The sequence below is a fragment of the Perognathus longimembris genome, chromosome 2 (assembly GCF_023159225.1).
Source record: "Perognathus longimembris pacificus isolate PPM17 chromosome 2, ASM2315922v1, whole genome shotgun sequence".
Taxonomy (NCBI): domain Eukaryota; kingdom Metazoa; phylum Chordata; class Mammalia; order Rodentia; family Heteromyidae; genus Perognathus; species Perognathus longimembris.
Genome location: NC_063162.1, coordinates 137,218,884 through 137,246,726, shown reverse-complemented (window position 1 = coordinate 137,246,726; position 27,843 = coordinate 137,218,884). Strand labels below are relative to the sequence as shown.

The 27,843-nt window shown below is 37.0% G+C and overlaps 1 protein-coding gene across 7 annotated transcripts in view; it reads right to left on the bottom strand.

The window, feature by feature from the left end:
• Mkln1 (muskelin 1) overlaps positions 1-27,843 on the bottom strand; it is a 250,847-nt gene that overhangs the window by 49,611 nt on the left and 173,393 nt on the right. For 6 of the 7 annotated variants that reach the window (XM_048340240.1, XM_048340239.1, XM_048340235.1 and 3 more), the window contains 6 exons: positions 23,913-23,982; positions 17,965-18,107; positions 15,780-15,868; positions 13,945-14,054; positions 11,637-11,829; positions 2,944-3,021 (listed from right to left, as the gene is read on the bottom strand). In XM_048340240.1, the coding sequence (XP_048196197.1) occupies positions 2,944-3,021; positions 11,637-11,829; positions 13,945-14,054; positions 15,780-15,868; positions 17,965-18,107; positions 23,913-23,982 (683 nt within the window). Of the gene's footprint in view, positions 1-2,943; positions 3,022-11,636; positions 11,833-13,944; positions 14,055-15,779; positions 15,869-17,964; positions 18,108-23,912; positions 23,983-27,843 lie in introns of those variants that run through there. The other variant, XM_048340241.1, reaches the window with a different exon arrangement.

The following is a 27,843-nucleotide window of genomic DNA, read 5'->3' as shown; positions in this document are numbered from 1 at the left end:
ACTTGTTCTTTCAAACTACATAAAGGAATTTCTTAAGCCATCATTCAGAAATAAGCTATTATGTCATTTACCAACTGTTTTACTTGAGTACTAACTAAAATAAAAACCAAGACTTCACTTTAATATTTATTTTGACACAGAGCTTAACAGACAGGTTTAAATATAATCAGAGAAGTGTTTTAAAACTTCAAAAGGGTAAAACTTTAAGTTGTTTTGTTTCTTTATTATTTTTGTTTTACTCATTTTTTTTCAGATAGTTTCTGTTTCAACTCAGACTGGCCTCAAACTCATACTGCCCCAAGTGCTGAAATTATAGCTATGCACCCTGATACCTGGCTCTTATACTAAACCTTATATAAATGAAGAGATAATTTCATTTAAATGGTTCCAAAGTTATAGGATTCTAATAGTTAAAAATAAGATTTGGTCAAATCCAAAAAGTCTAAAGTTTTCTTTTATCCGCTGAAACCTATCACTTGGGCTAATAAATAATGTTTCCCTGTTTCTCTTATGAAAAATAAACAATATCCACCTTTTTATTCACTTTGCAGTAGTATCATAAAACGAGAGAAAAATGTCCATTTTTTGGTATCGAGATACTTTTTGAGAAATGTGATGTTCGAAGATTTTGCCACTTTTCAAATATCATACAAATGTGTTTACACAGACCTAGATAATACAACTTAGGTAGCTATGTGCTAAACTTTATAGCCCTTAGGCTACAGAACTGTACAGCTTACTAGAATATTAAATATAACAAAAATTTAATACAAGAATTAAGAATCTGCACATATAAATATATATATAAATATAAAAATATTCAATGAAATTCCCTAAATTATAGGAATTGAAGCTCATGGGACTATTATCCTTCACCCAAGTGTCATGCTGCACATGACTACATACAGAAAACAAGCCAAACCCCCAAATAGTCTCATTTCTACTGTGTACAGAAGCTAATTATAGTTTCCTGCAAATTCCTTTCCTTTCCTAATAGTTAGATAGGGCTCATTATCACTTAAGCTTTGTCTTTCTCTTCTTCCTATCGATTGTTACATTCAAGAACAGACAAAGAGGCTCACACCTGGAAATCCGAGCAACTAAGGACGCTGAGATTTGAAAAGTCTGAAGTCCTTGAAAATTTTATCCCTAATTTGCCAGCAAAATACAGGAATAGAACTCTCCAACTAGTCTATGGCTCCAGTATTGAGTGTTAATTTTGAGTGAAAATGCCAAAGGAGAGCTAGAGGCTGAGTTCAAGTCACAGAACTGGCATGAATGAATGAATGAAAGAAAGAGGTGCTGGTGGCTTGTTCTTATAATCCTTAGGTCCCAGTTCAGTCAGTACAGTTAAGAACACACACAGGAACACACACACACACACACACACACACACACACACATATACACAGAGCTGTGGCTCAAATGTTAGTGCTCCAGCCTTGAACAAAAATGCTCAGAGAGGGCACCTAGACCCCAAGTTCAAGCTCTAGTGTCACAAAATAGGAATAATTTTTAAAAAAATTAAGAATACACTGACATGCTGTCAGTGTATTTGTATTTTCATATTAAATCTATGTTTGTAAATACTTGTCTTTAAAGAAATTTAACAAATTATAGATGTTCAAAAGCATTTTTCTATGTTTGGTTTGTTTTTGCCAGTCCTGGGGCTTGGACTCAGGGCCTGAGCACTGTCCTTGGCTTCTTTTTGCTCAAGGCTAACACCCTACCACTTGGGCCACAGCATCACTTCCGGCTTTTTCTGCTATATGGTGCTGAGGAATCAAACCCAGGGCTTCGTGCATACAAGGCTGAAGCACTCTACTGCTAGACCATATCCCTGCTTTCCATGTTTATTTGATGCTTAATGCTTTGAAGGATAAACTCCCACAATTAAAAAGAAGAACTTGGCAATATATGAAGATTGCAAGGAAAAAAAATCTGAACATCTAGAGAACTTTCCCTTAAGGAAAATAAGTATATCTAAATATCGCTACATTTTATACTATATTAACCACAGCAAAATAGTAGGTATACATAATGACAAAAAGTTCCCCTCTGAAAATAAAAGATTAATGAGGAAGACTAAATTTTGAATCATATTTTGAGTTTTGATAACAGTTCCTATTAAAAGCAAATCCATGGGGCTGGGGATATAGCCTAGTGGCAAGAGTGTCTGCCTCGGATACACGAGGCCCCTAGGTTCGATTCCCCAGCACCACATATACAGAAAACGGCCAGAAGCGGCGCTGTGGCTCAAGTGGCAGAGTGCTAGCCTTGAGCGGGAAGAAGCCAGGGACAGTGCTCAGGCCCTGAGTCCAAGGCCCAGGACTAGCCAAAAAAAAAAAAAGCAAATCCATGTAGGATCAAGAAATTTAAGTCCCCAAACTAAGGCTCCAAACTCACTATGGACCTCAATATAAATGCCTTCAATAATTTAAATCATACTATATTCTTGTTAAAATTACTAAGACTAACTTTTCTTGATATCTGGTTATAAACTTCCTTAGAATTGTCTGCCCTGCATTTTTTCCTCAGTAAGGTTTAGAGAGTAATTTTAAAGAACTAAATGTTTTAGAGGAATACATTCATTATAATACAGCCTGTAATGTTACATGGTATCACAATAGAAACAAGTTAGAATGGCATTCTAACGATATTCTATGTAAACAAAAAAAAACCCAAACAAATGAAAACTTTGCCCAACCTCCTGTCATAGAAATAAATTAAAACTTGAAAAGATAATTGCAATATGACAAACTATGGCTGTGGGTATAACTCAATGGTAGAGTGTTTGCCTAACGTGAGACATGGAATTCAATCCCCAGCACTCTGGTATCTAGTTAAGCAAACTACATCTGTCTCAAAACCTGTTCTTTATTAACATAGTGTTGTAACACTTGAGCTATCTTGAGAAAACTGAGACACGAAAGAATGATTTACCTTTGGTACTTTTGGGAATGATTTGACTCCATCGTGGCTTATATTCTTGTTGACTGATATACTGATTGAACAAGCCATCTGCAAACATCAAAGGATGAGAAAGAATTACATCTTAGCTAGATATTTTATTAGAGCAAAAATAAGATTAAAATGTAGAAATTTACATTGAGAAATTACTATCATGTTACTCATATAATAGCACATTTTCACAAAATATGCATCATATCAGTTTGCATTCCTACCAATCAAAATATATGTTGGTTGGCACATATGTATACTGAATTAGCGGAAGCTCATACTAAACTTACTACCTTTCCCATCATTATTGTACTTACTAGATATAAAGACATTACTATACTTAATGGACACACTTATTAGAAGGTTTAAACAAAGAACTTGAAAGAAGGAAAAAGAAGTCACCTGGGAGGAGAAAAACTTAAGAGATCAAAACAGTAGATGTTGGAGCTTCAAAACATTAGCAACAAAAAGATGAATAAATGTTTTATTACACTGAAGCAAGATTTAATAACCTTTTCATTTTTCTTTTGGTCAGTCATGGAAATCAGGGCCTGGGAGCTGTCCCTGAGCTGTTTTGCAAACTAGCTACCACTTTGAGCCCAACTCCACTTTCAGTTTTCTGGTGGTTAATTGGCAGTAAGAATCACATGGCCTTTCCCACCTGGGCTGGCTTCAAACCTTGATCCTCAGATCTCAGCTCAAGGTTAGCATTCTTTTGATGATTTATTAGAGCTAAGAATTTCACAGACTTCCCTGTCTAGGCTGGCTTTGAACCTCAATCCTCAGATCTGTCTTCTGAGTAGTTAGGATTATGGGCACGAGCCATCAGTATTTGGATTTAAATTATTACTTTTTTTGTGCCAGTCCAGGAGCTTGAACTGAGTGATGTCCCTGAGTTTTTTTTGCTCAAGGCTAGTGCTCTACCACTTGAGCCACATCTCCCCCATTTAAAAACTCTCATTTCTGGCACTAATATAAAAAACAATGGGAAGAGGGGATAATTATAAATTGGGATAATTATATTAAAGCCTGGGATAATTCCTTTAAGTGACTTTTTAATTTCTTTTTGTGTCCTTAACATACTTTAAATCTTTACACTCTGATGAAATGGATTTACTGCATTACAATCCCTTTCTGCCAAGAAAGGTTTCAATACTTTCTGAATACATTCCAGAACAAGAGAATTAAAAAGGAAATGAGAAGTACAATAACTACACACACCCACAACCACACTCAGGTACTAGGTGAAATTCATTCTATAGTTTCCTTTGAGTAAATAAAAATTTACAGAGATAAAAGTACCATCAACAGTAGTAGAACTGTATTTATTTAATACACACCCTGTTGTGTCTTAAATCAATTAGTTCTAAACACAACCCTAAGAACTAAGTATTATCACTCCACTTAACAGAGAAGAAAATATGTGTTTGGAGAATTAAGAGATGTAACCTAAACAACGTAGACCTTAAGTAGTAAAGTTGCACTATGCTTAACTTCCAACTATTACTACTATATAATTTTTTAATCTGCTTTTTAACAAACAGTACAAGTAATGTATCCAATGCCTAATGTATGAAACTGTAACCTCTCTGTACATCAGGTTGATAATAAAAATTTGAAAAAAAATTGAATGTTTTGACCGTATTTGACCAACTGCTACTATATAATTTATGTTCCCCTCAGCTTTTCCATAAATCCTCACCTTTTCCCAGGCTACTGTGACCAAATCTACTTTATTTCAACATTTGAAATCCCCCCTTTTTAAAAAAGACAAATATGTAAGGTTCCTATTCAAAAATCAAGATAGCAAGACTCATTAACTGGGTAGTTTCGTAGAAATAGAATAGTAATGAAATTTTATTTAGCTTCGAAAAAGACATGAAAATTTTAAAATACATTTTTTTTTTTTTTTTGGCCAGTCCTGGGCCTTGGACTCAGGGCCTGAGCACTGTCCCTGGCTTCTTCCCGCTCACTAGCACTCCCCCACTTGAGCCACAGCGCCGCTTCTGGCCATTTTCTGTATATGTGGTGCTGGGGAATCGAACCTAGGGCCTCGTGTATCCGAGGCAGGCACTCTTGCCACTAGGCTATATCCCCAGCCCTTAAAATACATTTTTAAGTTAAAAAATTTTAATCAAAGAGAATGTGAAATTATTCATTTAAAATAAACACTAGCTGCTAGGGTGGCTCAAGCCTATAATCCTAGCTACTCAGGAGACTGAGATATGAGGATCGCCATTCAAAGCCAACCCAGGCAGGAAAAGTCCAGAAAACCAGAAATGGCACTGTGGTTTAAGGTGGTAGAGCACTAGCCTTGGTAAAGCAAAAAGAGGGACAGGGCCTAGGCCCTGAGTTCAGGCTCCATGACTGAAAAAAAAAATAAACAAGTAAGCAAAGACACATACACACACTTATGTGTATATATAATGGTACATGTATACATATATACACACACACATTAATTTTACCTAATAGACATAGGGTAGGAAGGGAGAGCAAATGATGAAAATAGACACAGAAAACAGAAGACAAAGAAACTGCAGGTACAAAAAAATATAAAGCAAAAATACAGGAACTTACAAAAAATATTAAATTTCAAATTTTTATAACTTGTTTTAGAAGTTATTATGTATCATACAAAATGTTCACTGTGACCTTTTCAAATACACGTTTATCATTTTTGGTAAGAAAACAACTGCCACATACCTGTTTATCACGCTAATTTGTTATAGAACTTTTGAACAGTCAAGTTCTTTATACACGGAACTGAATTTATTACTCAGATGGAGCCTAAGGTTCCTTTAAAATTGTAGAACAGTAGTACCTACCATGGTTAAGAGCAGCATGTTTACTTGAACTCTGTATCCACCTTATGGTCAACTTTAAAAAGTCACTATTTCATCTTTCCCTAGCCTCTTTGATTTTCTCTTAAAAGTAAAACCACAAATCCACTGTGAACAATTCTTCTGATAGATAGCTCCTAAGCCAGGTTCAAACCAGATGAAGGGACCTAAACCTTAATCTTCTTAGTCTTCTATTTTGCTATCTTCACTTGTAGATAGATATTCTATCACTTGGCAGCCAAAAAATATAATACCTATTATAATATTTTAAGTCTCAGAAAAGAAATTAAACAAGGAATTTAAAGATGTCTGTGAATTATCTGAATTTTTTTTTTTTTTTTTTTTTTTTTGGCCAGTACTGGGCCTTGGACTCAGGGCCTGAGCACTGGCCGTGGCTCTCTGCCACTTGAGCCACAGCGCCACTTCTGGCCGTTTTCCATATATGTGGTGCTAGGGAATCGAACCGAGAGCTTCATGTGCAGGAGGCAAGCACTCTTGCCCACTAGGCCATATTCCCAGCCCCCAATTATCTGAACTTTTTAAGTTGCATCTATATTTCAGGAGGAAGTCAGACAAGAGTAAGCCTATTTTTGACAAAAACATAAAAAAGGAAATCAAAAGTCTGATAAAAGTAAAAATATCCAAAAGAAATTAGGAAAAAAGAAATTCAGGAAAAAGCACACTAAGAACAAGTTGCAAAGAGTACTCAAACTATTTACAGTTTTCTGGTCTAATAGTACTTCTGTTTTTCTTTTCTTTTTTTTTGGCTTGAACTCAGGGCCTGGGCGTAGTCACTGAGCCCCTCTGTGCTCAAGGTTAGCACTCTACCCCGAGCCACAGCACCACTTACAGTGATAAGAGAGCAGAGTCTTACAGATTCTTCCTGCCCAGACTGGCTTCAAACCATGATCCTCAGAACTCAGGTTTCTGCATAGCTATGATTACAGGCATGAGCCAACCAAAGCCTGGCTAGACCTTCACATTTTTATATGATTAACGCTATACTAATAAACCCATTTCATGAAGTCCTAGGCACACACTGTTCTTTTTTCTAATAAAAGACTCTTTAAAAAAAAAAAAAGTAGGGCTGGGAATATGGCCTAGTGGCAAGAGTGCTTGCCTCATATACATGAAGACCTGGGTTCGATTCCCAGCACTACATTGTAGAAAACGGCCAGAAGTAGCACTGTGGCTCAAGTGGCAGAGTGCTAGCCGTGAGCAAAAAAAGCCAGGACAGTGCTCAGGTCCCGAGTCCAAGGCCCAGGACTGGCAAAAAAAAAAAAAAAAAAAAATAACAAGACTTCAAAAGCTAAAGGAAAATATCTCATTCAAGATTAAAACTAAATGACAAATTATAGTACTTCTGCTTATCCAACTTGGTTTCTTGTCTTTTCCTTTATTTTATTTTTTGGCACTTAAGATTGAACCCAGGACGTTGTACTTGCTAGCAAAATGCTTTGCCACTGAGCTACATCCGGGCACTCAAACTTGGTTTCTTATATAAACCAAGATTACACTCAAAGAAACCAACTGTTTTTTACAATGTACTTATAGGTAAATACGTTGTCAAGCATAAAATCCCTATGATCATTCAAAATTATTAACCAAAATTCTTTTTTTTTTTTTTTGGCCAGTCCTGGGGCTTGGACTCAGGGCCTGAGCACTGTCCCTGGCTTCTTTTTGCTCAAGGCTAGCACTCTGCCACTTGAGCCACAGCACCACTTCTGGCCATTTTCTGTATATGTGGTGCTGGGGAATTGAACCCAGAGCCTCATGTATATGAGGCAGGCACTCTTGCCACTAGGCCATATCCCCAGCCCCATCCAAAATTCATTTTTAAAAGCAATTTGTTCAAATTCTTTCCCACAAGATCCCACAGGATCAAATATAGGGAGTTTCCTTTTGAAATACCAATAAATGCATACAATGTACCCTGATCAGACTCACTCGTCATTCTTTTTTGTTCACTTTCCATTCATTTGTCATTCTTCATTTTTCTACTTTCAATTAAGTATATAAACTATTTTGACCATATTTACCATCTTTCACCTTCTCTACTCACCTGAGTTTGCTCAAATTTTGAAAAAAGAATTATGTGAAGGCTACAAGTTTATAATTTGATAATCAATGCTAGGAAACAGGGTAGCCAACCTTTACTAGGGTCAGGAACGTATAGTGAAAAACAGAAAGTATAGATTTGTATGTAACTACCTAAATTCAAATCTTATATATGCCACTGACTAGCTATGCTAAATAATTGAATAGTAGTGAAATATGCAAATTATTTACATGTTCTCATTCATTTAAGAGATAACTTTGCACTTACTACAGAAAATAGGTATGCGAAATAAATTCATATGTAAGCTAATGATGAGGATGACAACAATGACTATATGATGATATGATGAAGTGTTTGGGACTGTACTTGGCAGAAAACTAAGAACTTAATAGAAAAATAACAGAAATCAAAACGGCTGAAAGGACTTGCCTAGCAAGCACAAGGTCCTGAGTTCAAATTCTGTAGTGCCAAAGAGAGGATTGAGTGAGAGAATAATGAGTAGGAATTATGAAACAAAAGCCCCATTTCAGAAAGCAATCTCACACTCAGGTGGGAAGCAAGATAATATTCATTATGAGCACTGCTGAGAAGAAACAGAATTCTAAGGCAAGAAATTAAAAACGACCCTTCATATAATGATGGCTCACAGAAAAGATATTTCTTTTCATAATAAAAAAAACTGAACTGGACAAAAATGAAAATACTTGACAGCACAGCTAAAAATCAGTACAGAGAATTTTATATCCTTAAATACACATATCGTAAAATTTCAAAGTCTGGCATCCATAAGAAGAATTTATGTGGACAAATTAATCCCCACAAATATTCATAGCCACTTCATTTGCAAACTAATGTCTATCAATAAATGAATGAATAAGCAGGCTGGTCTATCTATAATGTAGGTTATTACTTTGCAAAAAAAAAGAAATGAATATTGATGCATGCAACAATCTAGATACAATTCAAAATAATTAGGCTGACTGAAAGAAGTCACTCAAAAAAGAACACACATAGTATGATATTACTGACGTAAAATTACAGAAACAAGCAAATCTAGTGACAGAAAGCAAAAGAATGGTTGGCTGAGTACAGGAATGGAAACACTGTGAAGGAGGGCTGCATTGTCAAAGAAATGAGGAAAAGTGAGGGTAGTGAGGCTACTTTTTTTTTTACTATGATGGTATCAAGTGCATGTTCACAAATACATGTCAAAACCTTTCAAATATGTATAGTAGCAGTTACATCTAAAAAAAACTCTTAAAAAGTAATGAACATCTGTCAACTTGTTACACAGCCAGTCTACTTTGATATGAAAATTTTAAACAAGTAGTGACAAGTAGAGAGGGCTATTTTCTAATGCCAAACTTTTATCCTAATAGCAAATCAAGTAAATGCTAAGAACAGAGGTCTTTAGTAGGTTCTCTCCCTTCCTGTTTTCTTCCCTCACTTCCTCCCTCTCCCCTTCTCTTGTTCTACTTGTGATACTCAGGTTTTGCACTCAGAGTCGTACACTTGCCTCCAACTTGTTTATGCATTCTTTATTCCTGTCCAGTTCTATGCCTAGTCTGCAATCTGCCTATTTTTGGCTTCCCATCATAGGGGCATGATAGTATGTACCATCATGACCACATTCTTCATTTTTTACAATCTTTTCTGCCCAAGGCTGGGGCCTGGAACTACAATCTTCCCAATCTCAGCCTTCTACAAAACTAGCATATGCCACTATGCCCAGTTTGTAGTTTGCAAAGGGGGTCTCAACTTTTCTGTCCTTGGATTGTAAGCCTTCTGTTTTCAGTCTCCCAAGCATTTAGGATTACAGTCACATGTCATGTACCCAAGCTGCAATCTTATATTGCTTTGAGTAAAACTTTCCTACTGACAATCTATCACTAGGATCTGATTGTCAAAGGAGTAGCAGTTACTGGTTCAGTAATCTCTTTTAATAAAATTAAATGTAAATACTGAGATGTTTCTAGGCAAACAGAAGCAAAATAAATACAGCCTAACACTTATTTCAATACAAACTATACCTTAAAGTCAAACTAGGGAACATATGAAACATACTGAGTAACTTTTGTCTGCTCCATTATAAGAAGCTTGATTGAAGATCCTTTGATGCCCTACTTTCCTATTTAGTAGGCAAGAACTTCTTGTCCTTCTCTGCTGTTTTTAGTGGAGCAGAAGCCAAAAATTCTTCACTGTTTACTTCCTTATTTGTCCATCAAATCATCACCACTGAGGTCAGTAGCAAACTGAACAACCAGGGAAGGAATGTTTATTAATTGTATTCCAAGCTAGCTGAGGAAAGCCCAAAGCAGTTCAGAAATATGACATGGCTTTCAGGTTCAAAAACAATTACTATCAGTTTCCTAAACTTGGTTCCCATTCTAGAGTCTCCACAGTCAGTCATCAAAACTGTATATGCTTTTAACAGCTTTTTTTTATTAACTAAAATTTGTTGACAAGGTGTTGTGCAAAAGGGGTACAGTTACATAATAAGGCAATGAGTACATTTCTTATGATATCTTACACCCTCGTTTTTCTTTCCTTTCCCTAGATCAGGTAGGCATATATACAATACCCAGTGTACCAAAATCATATACAGTAACCACGTAGCATACGCCAAAGGAGAGTCACCTAGAACTTTAAATGTAATGTCAACAATAGAATCCTCCTGTGTCCTTCTCTTGGAGTTGTTTTTGCTTATCCTTGTCTTTTTGTTTTGTTTTGTTTTTGTTTTTTTTTTTTGTTTTTTTGCCAGTCCTGGGCCTTGTATTCAGGGCCTGAGCACTGTCCCTGGCTTCTTTTTGCTCAAGGCTAGCACTCTGCCACTTGAGCCACAGTACCACTTCTGGCCATTTTCTATATATGTGGTGCTGGGGAATCAAACCCAGGGCTTCATGTATATGAGGCAAGCACTCTTGCCACTAGGCCATATTCCCAGCCCCTTATCCTCGTCTTACATGATTATATGTACATAGCTGTTGAGCTATTGTAATCCACTGATAGGTCTATTCTAGACCGGTGTATTCTAGACCTTTACATTTAACAGGTTTTTTTAACAAGTGGGCATGATATTAACGCAGTTTTAAAACACAATTATTTTTAATCTTATAATTTCATGAAGTTGCCCAGTGAGGCATTACAGTTGTATTTCTTTCTATAAAAGTATGCACCAATTCTACTAACAATTTTTATATTAAGTACCTATTTTGCATTTGGTCCCTATAAGTTACTGTGGTAAAGGAAAAAAAGAAAAAAAGGGAGTGGGGGAATAATATTCTAACAGTAGGTATAGCATTTTCTTTTATTTTAAATACTAGTGTCATCTTCCAAAGCGGTCACCACAAAGAAGCATTTTTAATACAAATCCACCTGTTCATTATAATTATCTAACAGTTTTTTAAATATTCAAGCCTCATTATACATACTGTTAAAGAACATTATCAACTGCTATAAATACTAAAACAAGCTATGGATAAGCGAAGGTAAATATAATGTTTCTAACTTGACTTACTCCTGGTTAAGTGCAGTTCCCAGGAGAATTTCAATTTTGGGTACCTGATTTCAAGTAATGCTTCTGTTGTTGTTTTATAAGCCTCAGTGCATTATGGGCCTCTATATGAAACGATTTCCTACTCTAATTCCTAAATTTAGAATTAAAAGGGGGGGGTTAAAAAAAGACAAGAGCAATAATTGATAAAAGTATATACTCTCTGAAAAGCAGTTTTCTTTACTTGAAATTACCCTAATTATCAATCTAAATTTCATACCATTCACAGCTTTTTCAATCAACTCTTCACAAGCATCAAAGTCACCCTTCAATACCAGTTTGTCATGCATATCTGTCAACATAGGATGTTCCAGTGCAATCTTGGTTTTCTTTTGCAGGGACTCAAAAGCCTCTGTGTAGTTGTGTTGCCTGAAATGTTTTAGGCAAAGGCGAATGGCTTCCTGTTCACGGTACTACTAGAACACAAGAGAAAAGTATACAAAGAAGAGACTTGCTTAGTTGTTAGAGTAGGAAATAATAACAGTGAAAATAATCTAAACTAAGCATTTAGAATTTCCCAAGCACTATATTCATCCTACCCATTTGGTAGGATAATTTCACCTTCTAAAGAAAAAAATGTTACTGACGCAACTATACCAAATTCCAGAACCTGAGCTTAAGAAAAAAAAAAAAAAGAGAGAAAACACACGATGTGTTAAAGTCCATTTAAGATTATAAAAAAAAGGAGGGGGGGATTGCTGGGTGATGGTGGCTCATTCCTATAATCTTGGCTACTCAGCAGGGCTAGATTAAAGAATCATAGTTTGAAGCCAGTCCAGGAAGAAAATTCCATGAGACTTTTCCCAAGGAACCAGCAAAAAAGCTACACTGGAAGCATAGCTCCAGTGGTACAGTGCCAGATGTAAGCAAACAAGATGTGCTTGAGCAAAAGCACAAGGGCCTGAGTACAAGCCCCAGTACACACCAAAAAAATTTAAATAAAAATTAAAAGGTTGTAAAGGTTTTCATTCTCATGATATCCACCAATCACATTATAATACAGGCATGGAAAGCATATGAATCATTAAATAAACTATTACATGAATGACAAGTACTATAAAATATACAAATCATGCCAAATTTATAAACAAAATATCATCACACTAAATTTTGTTTTTCTAAAGCTTGGGTCATTACATATTAAACAGCTATTAAACAGACAAAAAAGCATTCACTTTGTAGCACTAAAACAAGATGTCAAAAGTATAAGCTCATGAAAAATTATTGAAAATGAACTAAACTACTTGTGGGTGGGGACGGGAGGAAAAAAACTAGAACAACAAGGGAAGGGGTGACATTGTCCAAAAAGAAATGTACCCATTACCTGACTTATGTAATTGTAGCCCCTTTGTACATTACCTTTATAACAACAACAAAAATATAATTTAAAAAAGAATATGTGCTGGTATTGCCTCAAAATGTCAAGTATAACATTCATAATAAGAATTTTTAAAATACCAGATGATACAGAAACACTGTATGATAAACTTACAATCAAAATAAGGTAAAAGATACAAAGAATTGAAACTTAAATCAGTTTATAGTTAGATGACTTCTTGAGTAATTAGGTTTTATTAAATACCTATAGAGTATACACTATAATTATTAAGACTTATTGTCATCAAATAAGCAAAGAATGATGGTCTGGGGCCACAGCAAGTGTTAGAGCACAAGGCTCTGAGATGAAATACCAGTACCATCAAAATCATCATCATCATTACCATCATCATAATCATCATCAAACAATTCTGTATCTATGCTAATTTTACATTTATACTTTACTTTTGGCCTCTAAAAAGATTTATCATTAACTATTTAACAATATTCAGTTGTATTAAACAGTAATACCTGTTAATCACATAAACTTTTAAGATAATCAAAACCACATCTGAATTATTTTTTTTCTGGGTGCTCGTCCTAGGGCTTAATCTCAGGGCCTAAGAAGTGTCCCTGAGCTTTGTGGCTCAAAACTAGCAATTTACCACTGTGTCATAGCTCCAATTACAGCTTTTGGTAGCTAACTGGAGATTAAGAATCTCTAATAAAAGTCTCACAGACTTTCCTGCCCATGCTGTCTTTAGGCCACGATCCTATATCTCAGCCTCCTGAGTAGTTAGTATTACAGGTATGGGCCACTTGCACTCAAACACATCTTTAATTCTCCATCATTAAAAACAAACTTCAGGGCCAACAGGTATAATAATATAATGGCAAACTGTGGAGCCAGACTAAGTGAGCACATATACTGAGTGGCTTGAATACTTTACAACTATGTGACCTTAAGCAAAATGTGTAACCTTTCTGTATTGCATTTCTCCTCAACTGTGAAATGAGGATTAATAATTAGATCCATCTCAAAGTATGCAAACAATTGAGAAGCTGGCAGATTATAAATGTCTAATAAGGGAGATGATTAATCATTCTAGCTTGCTATAATTAAACATTAGCTACAATGAAGATGAAAATCAAGCACATATTTCCCTCCATAAGTGTTACATATAAAGTTAAAATTTTAAATACAGTCCTACCTTGCTATACCAGTTGAGACAGGGTTGTACTACATCAGGATCATCAATGCCACTCAATTCAACATACCAGATGCTAAAGTTAAAGCTGGGTCCCCAGGACAAAAGCGGCACTTTAAGATGGGGAAAAAAATGATTAGTTCAAGTAAAATTTTAGCAAAGTAAAATCACTATGCATGCATGTAAGGATTTATTCAACAAATTTCCTGAGCATCATCTATATGCCAGCACTGTGAAAGTTGCTAAGGCTATATAGCAGCAAGAGAGAGGCAGAGACACAGAGACACAAAAGGAGAGGGAGACAGAGAGGAGGGGAGGGGGAAGGGAAGGGGAGGGGGGAGGGGAGGGCAGGGGAGGGCAGGGCAGGGCAGGAGACTTGCCAGGCTTGGTAGTATATGATTATTAATCCTGGCACTCAGAAACCTGAGGCAAAAGAATCATGAGTTCAAGGCTAGCCTGTACTACCCAGTGAAACTATCTCAAACCACCTCCCCAAGAAATACACATCTGACCTATATACCATGTGGTTTCCTAGCTTAACAAAATAATTATAAGGAGTGCTTCTGACTGAGGCATGTTGTATACATAAATGGACACCCTTTTGTATAACTAATTGATGTTAATGAGGGAAAAACACTAAGATAAATTCAAAGTGATCATATATTTACTCTTAAATAAGAATTTCATAATTTAACATGTAAAATTTACCAAATATATACATAATTCTAATAAAACTATTACCAGCATGTACATGGAGACTAAAGTGCAAGTCACGCACCAATGACTCATATCTATAATTCTAGCTAATAATTGAGGAGCTGAGAACAGAAGGATAATGATTTGAGGCCAGTCAAGCTAGAGTTGGCTATGATGTAATGCACCTGTCTACCTAGCTACACAGGAGGCTGAGATCATGGTTACAGGCAAGTCCAGCAGAAAAGTGAATAAGAATCCCTCTCAATAGAAGAAGCTTGGGCTTAGCTGCATGCACCTGAACCTCCTAGCTATGGTGGGAAGGGAAAAGGAGGAGAATCACTTCAGGTATGTGCCAGGGCAAAAAGTGAGACCCTATAACCAATGTCTAGAGATACGGTTCAGTGATAGAGTACCTGCTTAGCAAGCATAATTTGCATCACCCTAATGGACTATGAAAATAACCAGAGTCTGATCAGCTTTTCTCTTAAATAACAAAACATAAAATAATAATACACTGCCTTAAGAAATGTATCCACATTTGGAGTTGACATGTGACTCATGCCTGTATTTCCAGCTAGTCAGAAGGCAGAGATTAGGAGTCTTGAATTCACAAACAACCCAATCAGAAAGCTAGCAAGATTCCATATCAATCAACAAAATGAGTATAGTGGGTCACACCTATAATCTCAGCTATGCAGAAGGGGGCCCCAGAAAAATGAAAGACACTATTTGAAAAAGAACTAAATCAGAACAGTCTGGAAGTGGAAGGCAGCAGGTTCATATCACAGAGGGAAAAGAAGGGAAGGAAGGGGGGGGGGGGAAGAAGAAAAAAGGATAGAGGAAAAGAAAATGTAAATTAATTCAAATTTAGTTTTAGGGATGTTATGAGTCTAGAATATCTGATAAAGATTCTACAAAACAATTAAGTCAATAAAATCAAGTTATCTCTAAAAATTTCTTTCAAATGAGAAAAGACTTAGGCTATACGTTTTCTTCTAATTATTCACTTCCATCTCTGGAGTATAAATTCAGACTAAGGAAATATGTAAACTAACAAATGTGGCAATGTTCCTGTAAAACTTCATTAAAAAAAAGAGACCTGCATAAAGAATTTGTTTAATTCCCAAACAATAAAAACATACCTATTTTAATGAATCGACAAGGGAACATCTGTTCATCAATTTTATGTTTTAAGGTGAATGTTTCTTTGTTATAATCATTTTTTAAGCCACTATGAAAGAAAAAAAATAGGTTATTAAATCTGACCACATTGCAAGATAATGTTATACTCAGATTTTAAGTTTAAACTAATGCTCCCAACATATGGCTAAGATAATATAAATATAAAGTTGAGTAGAAGGACATAGATCATGTACATTCAAATCAACTGCATTCTTTTCATCATGTGGCTATTAATGAATGTAGCTAAAGTATGTTGCAATGTGTGACCAAACCAAATGGCTTTGAATATGACAATTTCTTCAAGCAGTAGGAAATATTAAACAAATGGCAGCTCACATTCCTATCTGACAACTTAAATAAAGCCAAATGCTAGCATTTGTCAAAGAATTAAGTTACTTGATTCTTGAGATGCTAATATTTCTTTTACAATTAAACAAATTTCAAAAACTATGTTAACAGCATCTATATTATCTTATATAAAAATTATAGCCTGTATCACCTCTCAAATTAACCATCTAGGATTAACAGAAGTACTTGGGAGAAAATCACTTGCCTTAAGGCTGTCTTGGGTACAGATTTAACAATAAAATACTTTGCTAATTAAACATACCATGTCACGAACATTTTCTAAACCTCCATGGCTTTATTTGACATTTCCATTAACTATCTGATGTTAATTAGAGATAAGTCTCACACACTTTCCTGCCTGGGCTAGTTCCAAACTGCAATCCTCAGATCTCAGTCTCCTGAGTAGCTAGGATTACAGGTGTGAGGCACCATGGCCCAGCATAGATTTTATTAATGGGGGACCAATTTAACATTCTGATGATCCATTTTAAAACCAAAATCTAAGCTGGTTCACACTTGTAATCCCAGCTACTCTGGAAGCTGAGATCTGAGGACTGCAATTCAGAACCTTCTCCTTTTTAGTCTTGACAGTAAAGCCTTAGAAATTGCTAATGGATTATGGCAATCAACATCTTAGATAGGGCCTCTACTCTTATAGGAAAAAGTATAGCAAAGTTTCATATGGGTTTTTGTTTCATTTTGTTGCACTGCTATGGTTTGCATCTAGAGCCTTGCACTGTAAGCAGATTTTTAAATTAAAGTTGAAAGTATTTCTGAAGTCTTTAACAGTACACAAATATGACTTAAAAAAGGAAACAAACAACAAATTTATGCTTTCTTCATTAGTTAAAAATAGAAACAAGTATATGGTAATTAAAAAAAAATGTTCCAAAAAAAAAAAAATGTTCCCAGGTATCAATGGCTCACACATGTAATCCTAGCTACTCAGGAGACTGAGATCAGAGGATTGCAGTTCAAAGACAGCCCAGGCAAGAAAGATGTGAGATTCTTATCTCCAATTAGCTGACAAAAAAGCAGGAAGTGGTGCTGTGGCTCAAATGGTAGACTTAAGCACAAAAACTCAAGAACAGAGAGACAAAGGATAAAAAGTCAAACCATTCCAAAAGCAATACTTACAAAACCATTTGGTGTAAACCAACTGTACAACTCATGGGGGAGGGGAAGAAGGAAAAGGAAAGGGGGAAGGGAGAAGGCAGGGAAAATGAGGGAGGAGGTAACAAGTTGGATAAGAAAATGTATTCACTGCCTTACATATGAAACTAACTCCTCTGTACTTCACTTTGACAATTAAGAAGAAAAAATGGGGCTGGGGATATGGCCTAGTGGCAAGAGTGCCTGCCTCGGATACACCAGGCCCTAGGTTCGATTCCCCAGCACCACATATACAGAAAACGGCCAGAAGCGGCGCTGTGGCTCAAGTGGCAGAGTGCTAGCCTTGAGCGGGAAGAAGCCAGGGACAGTGCTCAGGCCCTGAGTCCAAGGCCCAGGACTGGCAAAAAAAAAAAAAAAAAAAAAAAGAAGAAGAAGAAGAAAAAATAATGTAAAAACCAAACCAAACCTCAAGAACAGCACCGGGACCTTGAGTTCAAGTCCCACGACGGGCACCCCCCCAACAAAAAAAAAGACCAACCCCCCCAACCCTCAAATCATTTTTTATAAGGCATCAGGAATAAAACAAGAAATATTCCCGAATCCCTCTGGAAAAAACCCACAGAGATTGAGCTACAACACTTTTGTTTCAAAGATAGCTCTTCTTTCCCTTTAACCAAAACTCACCTAGACAATAGTTCAGTCATATTTTCTTCATTCATTCCACCAAAGACTTTAAATTTCTTCAAATTACAGACATGTGTTTTCTCATATTTTCCAAATGTGATATTCTGAACGATAGCAGGCCTTTCAAGCTTCAGAATCAAGTACTAAAAAACAAAAACCACAACCAAATTACATATCCCTGTCTTTACTGATATTCCAATACTATGAAAGTGCTATATTTTGTTTGATCATCCACTAGTTGACAGATACTTGTTTTGTTCAACACTTGGGCTACTGTGAACCGTACTGCCATGAACATTTATGAGGTTCTTTTGTTTTGTGTTTTTTTTTAAGTATCTTTTTTCACCTCCTCTGAGTTATGAACCTAGAAATAGAATGGTTAGGTAGTAATTCTATGTTTTAACTTTCTAAAGAACTTCCAACTATACTATGGAGTATCAGTGTTGATATGTGCTACAACATGAATTAAAAAGTTAAACACGGGGGGGGGGGGGGAAGGGGGGGAGGGAGGGCGGCATGAGGGACAAAGCAACAAACAGTACAAGAAATGTATCCAATGCCCAACGTATGATACTGTAACCTCTCTGTACATCAGTTTGATAATAAAAATTTGAGAGAAAAAAAAGTTAAACACAAAAGATCTTAAGTCTGAAATTAAGGTGTCAGTAGTGTCGGGCTCCCTCCTAAGAATCTAGGGAAAGACATTTTCCAGAATTAGATGGTTTCTGGAACCCCCCCCCCTTTTTTTGGGGGGGGTGGGGAACTGTCAATACTAATGCCTGAACTTAAAGAGAGTCTCTAGCTCTAAAGGAGCTTTCTTGCGCTAGGCAGTTGAACTATGCCTCCAGTCTAGATTCTTGCTGGCTAATTGGGGATACAATCCTGCAGACTTTTCTTTCCAGACTGGTTCTGAATTGGAATCCTCCAGATCTCAGCCTCCTAAGTAGCTAGGATTATAAGTGTTTACTACCCAGTTTCTTTCTTGTGTTTGACTAATGGCAGTATAATTCTAATCACTACTACCATCTTCACATAGCATTTTTCCCCTTTGTCTTCTCCTTTTCTGTGTCTAACAAAGACACTTGTCATTGGATTTACAATTTACTCTAATCAAGGAGTGATCTCAACTAAAGACTGTTACCTTTATGTTTGCTAAACCACTCTACTTTAAATAAGGTCACAATCTAAGGTTCCATATATGGGGGGACAGCACCAAAGGATTACTATTCAAATCACTGTAGAATCTGGCAGGCAAAAAAGTGCTGAAGAATTAAAATGAGTTCTGGGTTCTATGAAATACCAGTGTAGTTGAAACCTAGTAAGCATGAAAGAAAGTGGTATGTGCTGAAAGCAAAGAGGTAGGCAGCCACTAAATTATGCAGCTTACAACATTTGACAGAGCTCAAATTGCAAATGTGCACTTAAGATCTATTAAACACAATGAAAACCCAATATCTGATCACATGTACAAATACGCACTGTTTCAGGAAAACAACTATAGGAACTGGAAGAAAAGAGATAAGGTGAGGAAAACTTTAGAATGTAAGGTTGGAGAGGATTAGACAGCTTTGACATAGGCCTAAGAAAAATTGTTGATGGGACTTAGTGACAGATCAGATGTAAGAAGGGGAAAAGAATGTATCAAGAATGAGTTTCTGGGCTGGGGATATAGCCTAGTGGCAAGAGTGCCTGCCTCGGATACACGAGGCCCTAGGTTCGATTCCCCAGCACCACATATACAGAAAAACGGCCAGAAGCGGCGCTGTGGCTCAAGTGGCAGAGTGCTAGCCTTGAGCGGGAAGAAGCCAGGGACAGTGCTCAGGCCCTGAGTCCAAGGCCCAGGACTGGCAAAAAAAAAAAAAAAAAGAATGAGTTTCTGATTTCCGTAACAAGGAAGAATCATTTACTCTGAGTAGAACTGGCTAACAGCAAATATGGAACAAGACTAGTAAGGTTCATGCTGTATATGAAAGGCCATGTATAAACCACCCTAGTTTTGTTTGGTTGGTTTTTTGTTTTTCTTGTTTTTGTGCCAGTCCAGGGGCTTGAATTCAGGGCTCAGGGCTTGCACTCTACCACTTGGGCCACTTCTGGCTTTTTTGTGGTCTCAAGGATTTTCATGTGGCTGGGGATATGGCCTAGTGGCAAGGGTGCTTGCCTCGTATACATGAGGCCCTGGGTTCGATTCCCCAGCACCACATATACAGAAAATGGCCAGAAGTGGCACTGTGGCTCAAGTAGCAGAGTGCTAGCTTTGAGCATGAAGAAACCAGGGACAGTGCTCAGGCCCTGAGTCCAAGCCCCAGGACTGGCCAAAAAAAAGGATTTTCATGCCCAGGCCTGCTTTGAACTGTGATCTTGGCTACCTGAGTAGTTAGGATTACAGACATGACCACTGGCACTTGGCTAGTCTTATTCTGTTTTTTGTTTTGTTTTGTTTTAAACAACAGTGGTACATGATTTCTCATAATCTGCTAGACATTCCTCCCACTGAATGGCTCCTAGACTCATTTCAGCTAGTAGAGTTAAGTAAGATAACTAGGCGTGGGAGATATGGAGGCTAGGCTAAGCCAGGACCGGCATTTCCACTGAAGACTTCCCCCTCAAGGAGGCTATATAGCCTTCCATCAAAGCACAAGTTGTCCTAGAGTTCTAAGAGGCCTGGGACAATTATCAACTTAGAAACTGCAATACCACTTCATCATAATCAAGACTCAAGATAGAGTAAGGTAGAAAATACCTCTCACCAGAAGGAACTATAATTTATGACCATGTTAATAGAGCTTCTATTCTAAGGGGAGGAAAGGAACCTGAAAATATTTTAAGGTATTCTGCAGCAACAACAAAATTAAATATCCATTCAAAATTAGAAAGTCAGAAAATTATAAACTGAAATAAGCTTTCTCAAACTGATATAAGGTATCTACCCAAATGTATAGTTAATATGACCCTTTGTGATAGATAATTCCCTCTAGGAGAGCTGGAGTGTGAGTATGGTATAAAGAGGAAAGCCAGAGAGAAAACATTTGAAAATACATTTGATAAAAAACTTAAAGAACACTTAAAACTGAAAAATAAGAAAACAACAGGGCTAGGGTAACTGTTCAAGTGGCGGAATGCCAGCATGGGCAGAAAAGTTTGTTAGACACTATTTCCAAAATACCAGCAAAAAGAAAGGCTAGGGGTACTGTTCAAATGATAAAGTGCCAATCTAGCAACCACAGTGCTCTAAAGTTTAAAAAAACAAAACCCCACAAAATTAGCTGGGCTCACTGGCTCACATAGAATAAACCTCAGCTACTTAAAAGAGGTAGAGACTAGAAAGATCATAGTTACAATTGACCCTCGATTAAAAACTCCAGACCTTGGGCTGGGGATATAGCCTAGTGGCAAGAGTGCCTGCCTCGGATACACGAGGCCCTAGGTTCGATTCCCCAGCACCACATATACAGAAAAAACGGCCAGAAGCGGCGCTGTGGCTCACGTGGCAGAGTGCTAGCCTTGAGCGGGAAGAAGCCAGGGACAGTGCTCAGGCCCTGAGTCCAAGGCCCAGGACTGGCCAAAAAAAAAAAAAGAAAAACTCCAGACCTTATCTGGAAAAGAACTAAAGCAATAGCTAAACCTAATAAAGCTCAAGTGGCACAGTGCCTGGCAAGAGGCCTTGAGTTCAAATCCATTATTGCAACAACAATAAAAACAACAATGCTCCATGATCTCCATGATAGAGCATTTGTCGAACATGTGTGAGGCCAGTCAATGCACAAAAAAAAGAGGGAAGGGGGAGAAAACAACTGAATAGACAAGTTAATAAGCAAATGGGAAAAGGCACTTTGGTTTTATAGTTTGCATTTTTAAAGATGTACATACAATATGCACTTCTAATTTACTTCCTTCAGAATAACTTGACATACAACAGGACATATATATATGCTTCTTGTAGGCTGCCTGCAGTAATGCCTATATTAAAATTTTTGTATAGTCTATCATAAATATCCATATGGCCTTCTGAAGAAAAAAAAAGTAGCCTATCCCTCTTAGGAGGACATCCCTTGTCTTAGATTTTGGCCACCACTGAGTGCATAAACTGGTGGGTCCAGACAAGGAAGCTGCTCAGCCCACAGGCTGTAAAGTTCATTGGAGACAGCAGTGGCTCCCATATGTAAAGAAGAGCAACTTCTCTGCAGAGGCAGAAAAATGATCCTTGACTGGTTCCTGACCTCAGCCTGCACGCAACACCAGCCTGGCCAGTGTTGTTAGTATTACAGTTAAGTGTTTTCCTCTTTCTGAGTAACAATGAACATTGAATCTTCCAGAGAAGGTTGATCACTAAGGGGTCCCCTGAATAAAACCAGAAGAGAGAGCTATCATAAATATGTGCAAATTACAACCTAGAACACAAGAAATCGGAAAGGATAGATTATTTGGAGGGAGCAGTATGTTCTAGGAGGGAAGGAGAGGGTGATGGGAAGGTTGAATATAATAGAAGTTTATTACATGTATATATGAATATGTAATAATGAAACCCATTACTAAAGATTTATAAGGGTGGGGCTGGGAATATGGCCTAGTGGTAAAGTGCTCGTCACGTATACATGAAGCCCTGGGTTCGATTCCTCAGCACCACATATATAGAAAAAGCCGGAAGTGGCACTGTGGCTCAAGTAGTAGAGTGCTAGCCTTGAGCTAAAAGAAGCCAGGGACAGTGCTCAGGCCCGGAGTTCAAGCCCCAGAACTGGCAAAAAAAAAAAAAGATTTATAAGGGTAAGGCCAGAAAACTAAATCATAGGATAGTTATACTTAATATATAACACTACAAGAAAATATTTAACATAAATATGAAATGATTATATATGAGGGGTAAAAGGACAAATATGAGATGGATACCTAGAGGCTCTCAAGAGTTTTAAGTAATTTTTCATTTCTAAACATGGTTGGTGAATAATCAGGTTACTTCTATCTCACACTGTATATATAAATTATAAGTATATATATATTCTTTAAACATGTACTTTACAATAAAACATATGAAGAGCAGGTGAGCCAAAAGGTATGCAAATAGTAACAGATAGATGATTAGAAAGAAAAGGAGAAGGGGGCAAGGAAAAGGGGAGAAGGGAAAAAGGTGAGGAGACAGGAGGGAAAGACAGATGGAGATCAAGTTTCTATGAGTTCTACTAAAATTTAAAATGTTTCATTTACCTATTCACATCCTTACCACAGGATTAACTTCCTTGAAGATATGGACACTATAAATGTGCCTAGTACACAATAAACATTAACACTTAAAGCCTATTATTCAAAGAATGATTAGGTTTTCTAAATTTAATTTTATTGTCAAGGTGATGTACAGAGGTGTTACAGTTGCATACGTAAGGTAATGAGTACATTTCTTGTCCAAGATTGATACCCCCTCATTTTTTTCCCCACTTTTCCGCCACACACACCAAGTCCCTCTCCTCCCCCAATGATTAGTTTCAAATGTAGACAGACTTATTAGGGAAAAGGAATTGAGTTCATGGTCTTAACACCATCTAAGCATATTGATATTTTAACAGCACAGTATATTGTTTATTTTCCCTCAAAAGGAGTTATGCATCAAAGTTCAATTTACTAACATTTCCTTAAACATTTCAGAACATAATCACAACCTCTGCTCAGCTCAGAACAAAAATGGCTGTTCTTGGTTGGCATTTTCCTCATTAAATGTTAAGAAATTTAGCTTTGAATCATCAGTAATCGAAAAAGAATATGTAAATTAGTTTAACTCTTCTAGTAGACAAAAGAAGTCTGCTACAACAAATCCCACACTGTATTTGCCTATGAAATATAAAAATTCTTCCAAAATTAAAAAAATAAGAATGTAACTCACAGTCTAAAACAAACTATTAATAGACATCAGGTTACATGTCAAATTAAAAAACAGGATAGATTGCTACATATAATCTTACCTGGGGAGGATAGTTGCTCTCTGAAGACCATCTTGAAGATTGGTCATTTGGTTTATCCACTAAAATGTTTCTGAAATAGAGAAATTGTAGCAACTAATTACAATAGTGAATGAACATAAATGTACAAAAAAGAATGATAATCTACTGGGTGTTAAAACTATCATAAAGTTTATTTGATGTTTGAGAGTTGAATAGGGTATAAGACAGAATAAGCAACACAGAAAGCCTGTAGCATACATAATATTTTAAAATATGATAAATGACACTGGACACACCATATGTAACTATTATATGAGCACTGGAGAGGCTGAGGCAGGAGGATTGCAAATTCAAGGCCAACTGAGCTACACAGCAAGTTTCTGGCCAATCTAGACTACAGAACAAGACCCTGTCTCAAAACAAAAATAAATGTGTGTATATACATCTATAGCATATATAATACACATATATGCTCTATATTCTACATAAATGATAAAAGTCACATTTTTGAGAAAAGCTTCTTTTCTGTTAAAGTAGTTTGCTTCCTTTCAGTTAATCTTAGAATTGTCTTTCTGAAGAGTTCCTGCTTTGGTCAGGTGGCTTGGCCTTTAATTACATTTTAGTTACATACATCCGTTTCCTGAGCACTGGGATTAAGCCACATCCTGTTAGAAGCTCCTTGATTCTTAATTACATCCTGTAAATTGTTACATCCTGTAAATTAAGTTACATCCTTTTGCAGATTGTGAACCTCAGTTCAGTCAATGTGAGCAGAGGGGAAGAGCCTGCCAGGCTAGGGGTAAGAAGGGAGCAGCATACCTGCTCTAGGTGCTTGCTTGCCAGATTTTTTGGCTGATAGTACACCCTCCACAGAAGTAAACTGGCTAGCTGAGTTCCTTTTAAGTTGGTATCCTTCTTCCTATGCAACACCCCAACATCCCAAGCTATTTCTAATACATTTCAAGCAATGGGGAAAGGCTGTAGTTTTTTTTGGTTTTTTTGGCCAGTCCTGGGCCTTGAACTCAGGGCCTGAGCACCGTCCCTGGCTTCTTCTCGCTCAAGGCTAGCACTCTGCCACCTGAGCAACAGCGCCCCTTCTGGCCGTTTTCCATATATGTGGTGCTGGGGAATCTAACCGAGAGCTTCATGTGTAGAAGGCAAGCACTCTTGCCACTAGGCCATATTCCCAGCCCAAGGCTGTAGTTTTTATAAGGCAAATCTGTTTTTAAAAAGTTGTTTCAGCTGAGCATTAGTGGCTCATGCCTATAGTTTCAGCTGTTTAGGAGGCTGAGACCTGAGGACTGTGGTTCAAAGCCAGCCCAGGCAGGAAAGTCCATGAGATTCTTATCTCGTTAAACACACACACACACACACACACACACACACACACACACACACACGCGCGCGCGCCAGAAAGGAGCTGTGAGTTCAAAGTGGTACACTGCTAGCCTTGAGGACAAAAAGCTCAGGGACAGTCCCCAAACCCTGAGTTCAAACCCCAAGGCCAGCACCAAAAAAAAAAGTTATATTTCACACTAAAGCTTTTATATATTTAAGATATTAAAATAAAAACAAAGAAAACATCTAAAGAAACACCTACTTATATTATATATTATTATACTGCATATATATATATATACACATATATATATTTTTTTGCAGTCATGGGACTTGAACATAGGGCCTGGGTGTCCTGTACCACTTTGAGCCACAGCTCCACTTCCAGTTTTTAGGTGGTTAATTAGAGATAAGAGTCTCACTATGTACTCACTACCTTATTATGTAACTATACCCTCTCTGCACATCACCTTATCAATAAAATTTAATAAAAAAATAAAGTTGGGCTAATAGGCATGCAAAAAAAAAAAAAAGAAAAGAAAGAGAAAAAAGAGTCTCAAAGCCTTTCCTACCCAGGCTAAGCTTCAAACCATGATCCTCTGAGAGTACCTAGGATTACAGGCATGAGCCACTAGTGTCTTGCTGAGGGCTGGAGAGGGATGCCTCTGGAACTGAAAAGGGCAATGTACTGGGGCTAAAATGGCTTCCTATTTTCATCAAATTAAGTTCAGAATACGTATTTTCATTCCCACCAATGCTGGATGAAAACTGAAGGTAATAAAAATGAGCAACATTTTAAGTCTCTTGCATATATACAACAAAGCAAGGCTTGAGTAAAAAAATTCTATTGCAACTACACAAATTTATAGTTTTATATATATGTAACTGAAAATAGAATACAATGTTCACCTCATCCACATTTTGTCTATTTTTTGCATATTTTAAAATACTTTACCTATATATTACACCAATTAGATGTCAAAAACTATTAAAATTTATCATAAGGAGACTGTTTCCTGGATATTTTGGATTTACCTCAAGTCAGCAAATCAATTTTGTTTTTCTGATTAAACTTAAGTTCAACCCCATCTCTGCTAGTAGTACCTAATTACTGCTCTTAAGAATATTTAACAGTAGCACTAGGACAAAACTTGGAATACTTATCACTGTTTCTCTTCATGGCTCAAGATACTGATCAGTATGTCCAAATGATTTTAAATCCAGTGTATCAAAAACTCAAAAAGGGCTGGGGATATAGCCTAGTGGCAAGAGTGCCTGCCTCGGATACACGAGGCCCTAGGTTCGATTCCCCAGCACCACATATACAGAAAACGGCCAGAAGCGGCGCTGTGGCTCAAGTGGCAGAGTGCTAGCCTTGAGCGGGAAGAAGCCAGGGACAGTGCTCAGGCCCTGAGTCCAAGGCCCAGGACTGGCCAAAAAAAAAAAAAAAACTCAAAAGCTATCATCAAGAAAAGTCAAGCCACCAGGTGTGGGAACAAAAAAAGAAAAAAGAAAAGTCAAGCCAGGTGCCAGTTGCTCATGAATGTAATCCTAGGAGGCTGAGACCCAAGAGATCTTGGATATAAGCCAGCTGAACAGAAAAGTTCTTAAGATTCCATCTCTATAGTTAACCGGTGTTTAAGAAACTTGGATTAGAGGCTGGACTGGAAGTGGTAAAGTGCCAGTCAAGCAACCATGAAGCTTCTGAGTTCAAACCCTGGTACCAGGAGCAAGGGAAGGAAGAAGGGAAGGGCGGGAAGGGAGGGAGGGAGGTGGATGGACAGATGAATATCTAACAGTGTAAAAGGATTCAACAAGAACATTTTTTTACTTAGATAACCTAAAAATACCCTCCCTAAAACCTGTGTGCATTTTTTGAATAATGTGATAAAACGAATCTGAAAGAAATCAACTAGGAACGGTAAGACTTTAGACCTTGACCCTGATTAGATAATCCATCAAATAATTTCTGTGTATTAATCTCAAATAATTTTCGTATTAATTTTCTGTCCTATAAAAATAAAGGTTGAGTTCCATCAAAATATCATGTATATAATCTTCCTGCAAAACAGTCAGCAACATATAGGAAGAGAAAAGTTTATCTCAAGAAATTACAAAATAGAGGGAAGGGTGCAGGGAGCGTGACAGAAGGGTAAAACTGATTGCAATACAATACAAACATAAATGAGATGTGACAATGACACTCCCATAACTAATATAAGTCAATTAAAATTTAAAAAAGGAAGAAGAGCAGGAGGAGAAGGCAAAGAGAGAGAGAGAAAATCAATAAACAGTGGTTATTTGAGCCTGAGATAGGGAAGAAAGGGATGGAGAGAGCATGGTTAACTAACAGGTATACAGTTAGAAAAAATAATTTCCAACGCTCTGCAGCACTGTAGGATAGCTATGATTCACAACAAAATAGCTATGATTCACAACAAAATAGCTAGTAGAGACGATTTTGAATGTTCCCAGCACAAAGAAATGACAGATGTCTGAGGAAATAGATATGCCAGTTACTCTGATCATTACATATTGAATATATGTATTGAAATGTCACACTGTACTCCATAAATATGTACAACTAAAATAAATATGTATGACTAAAATAAAC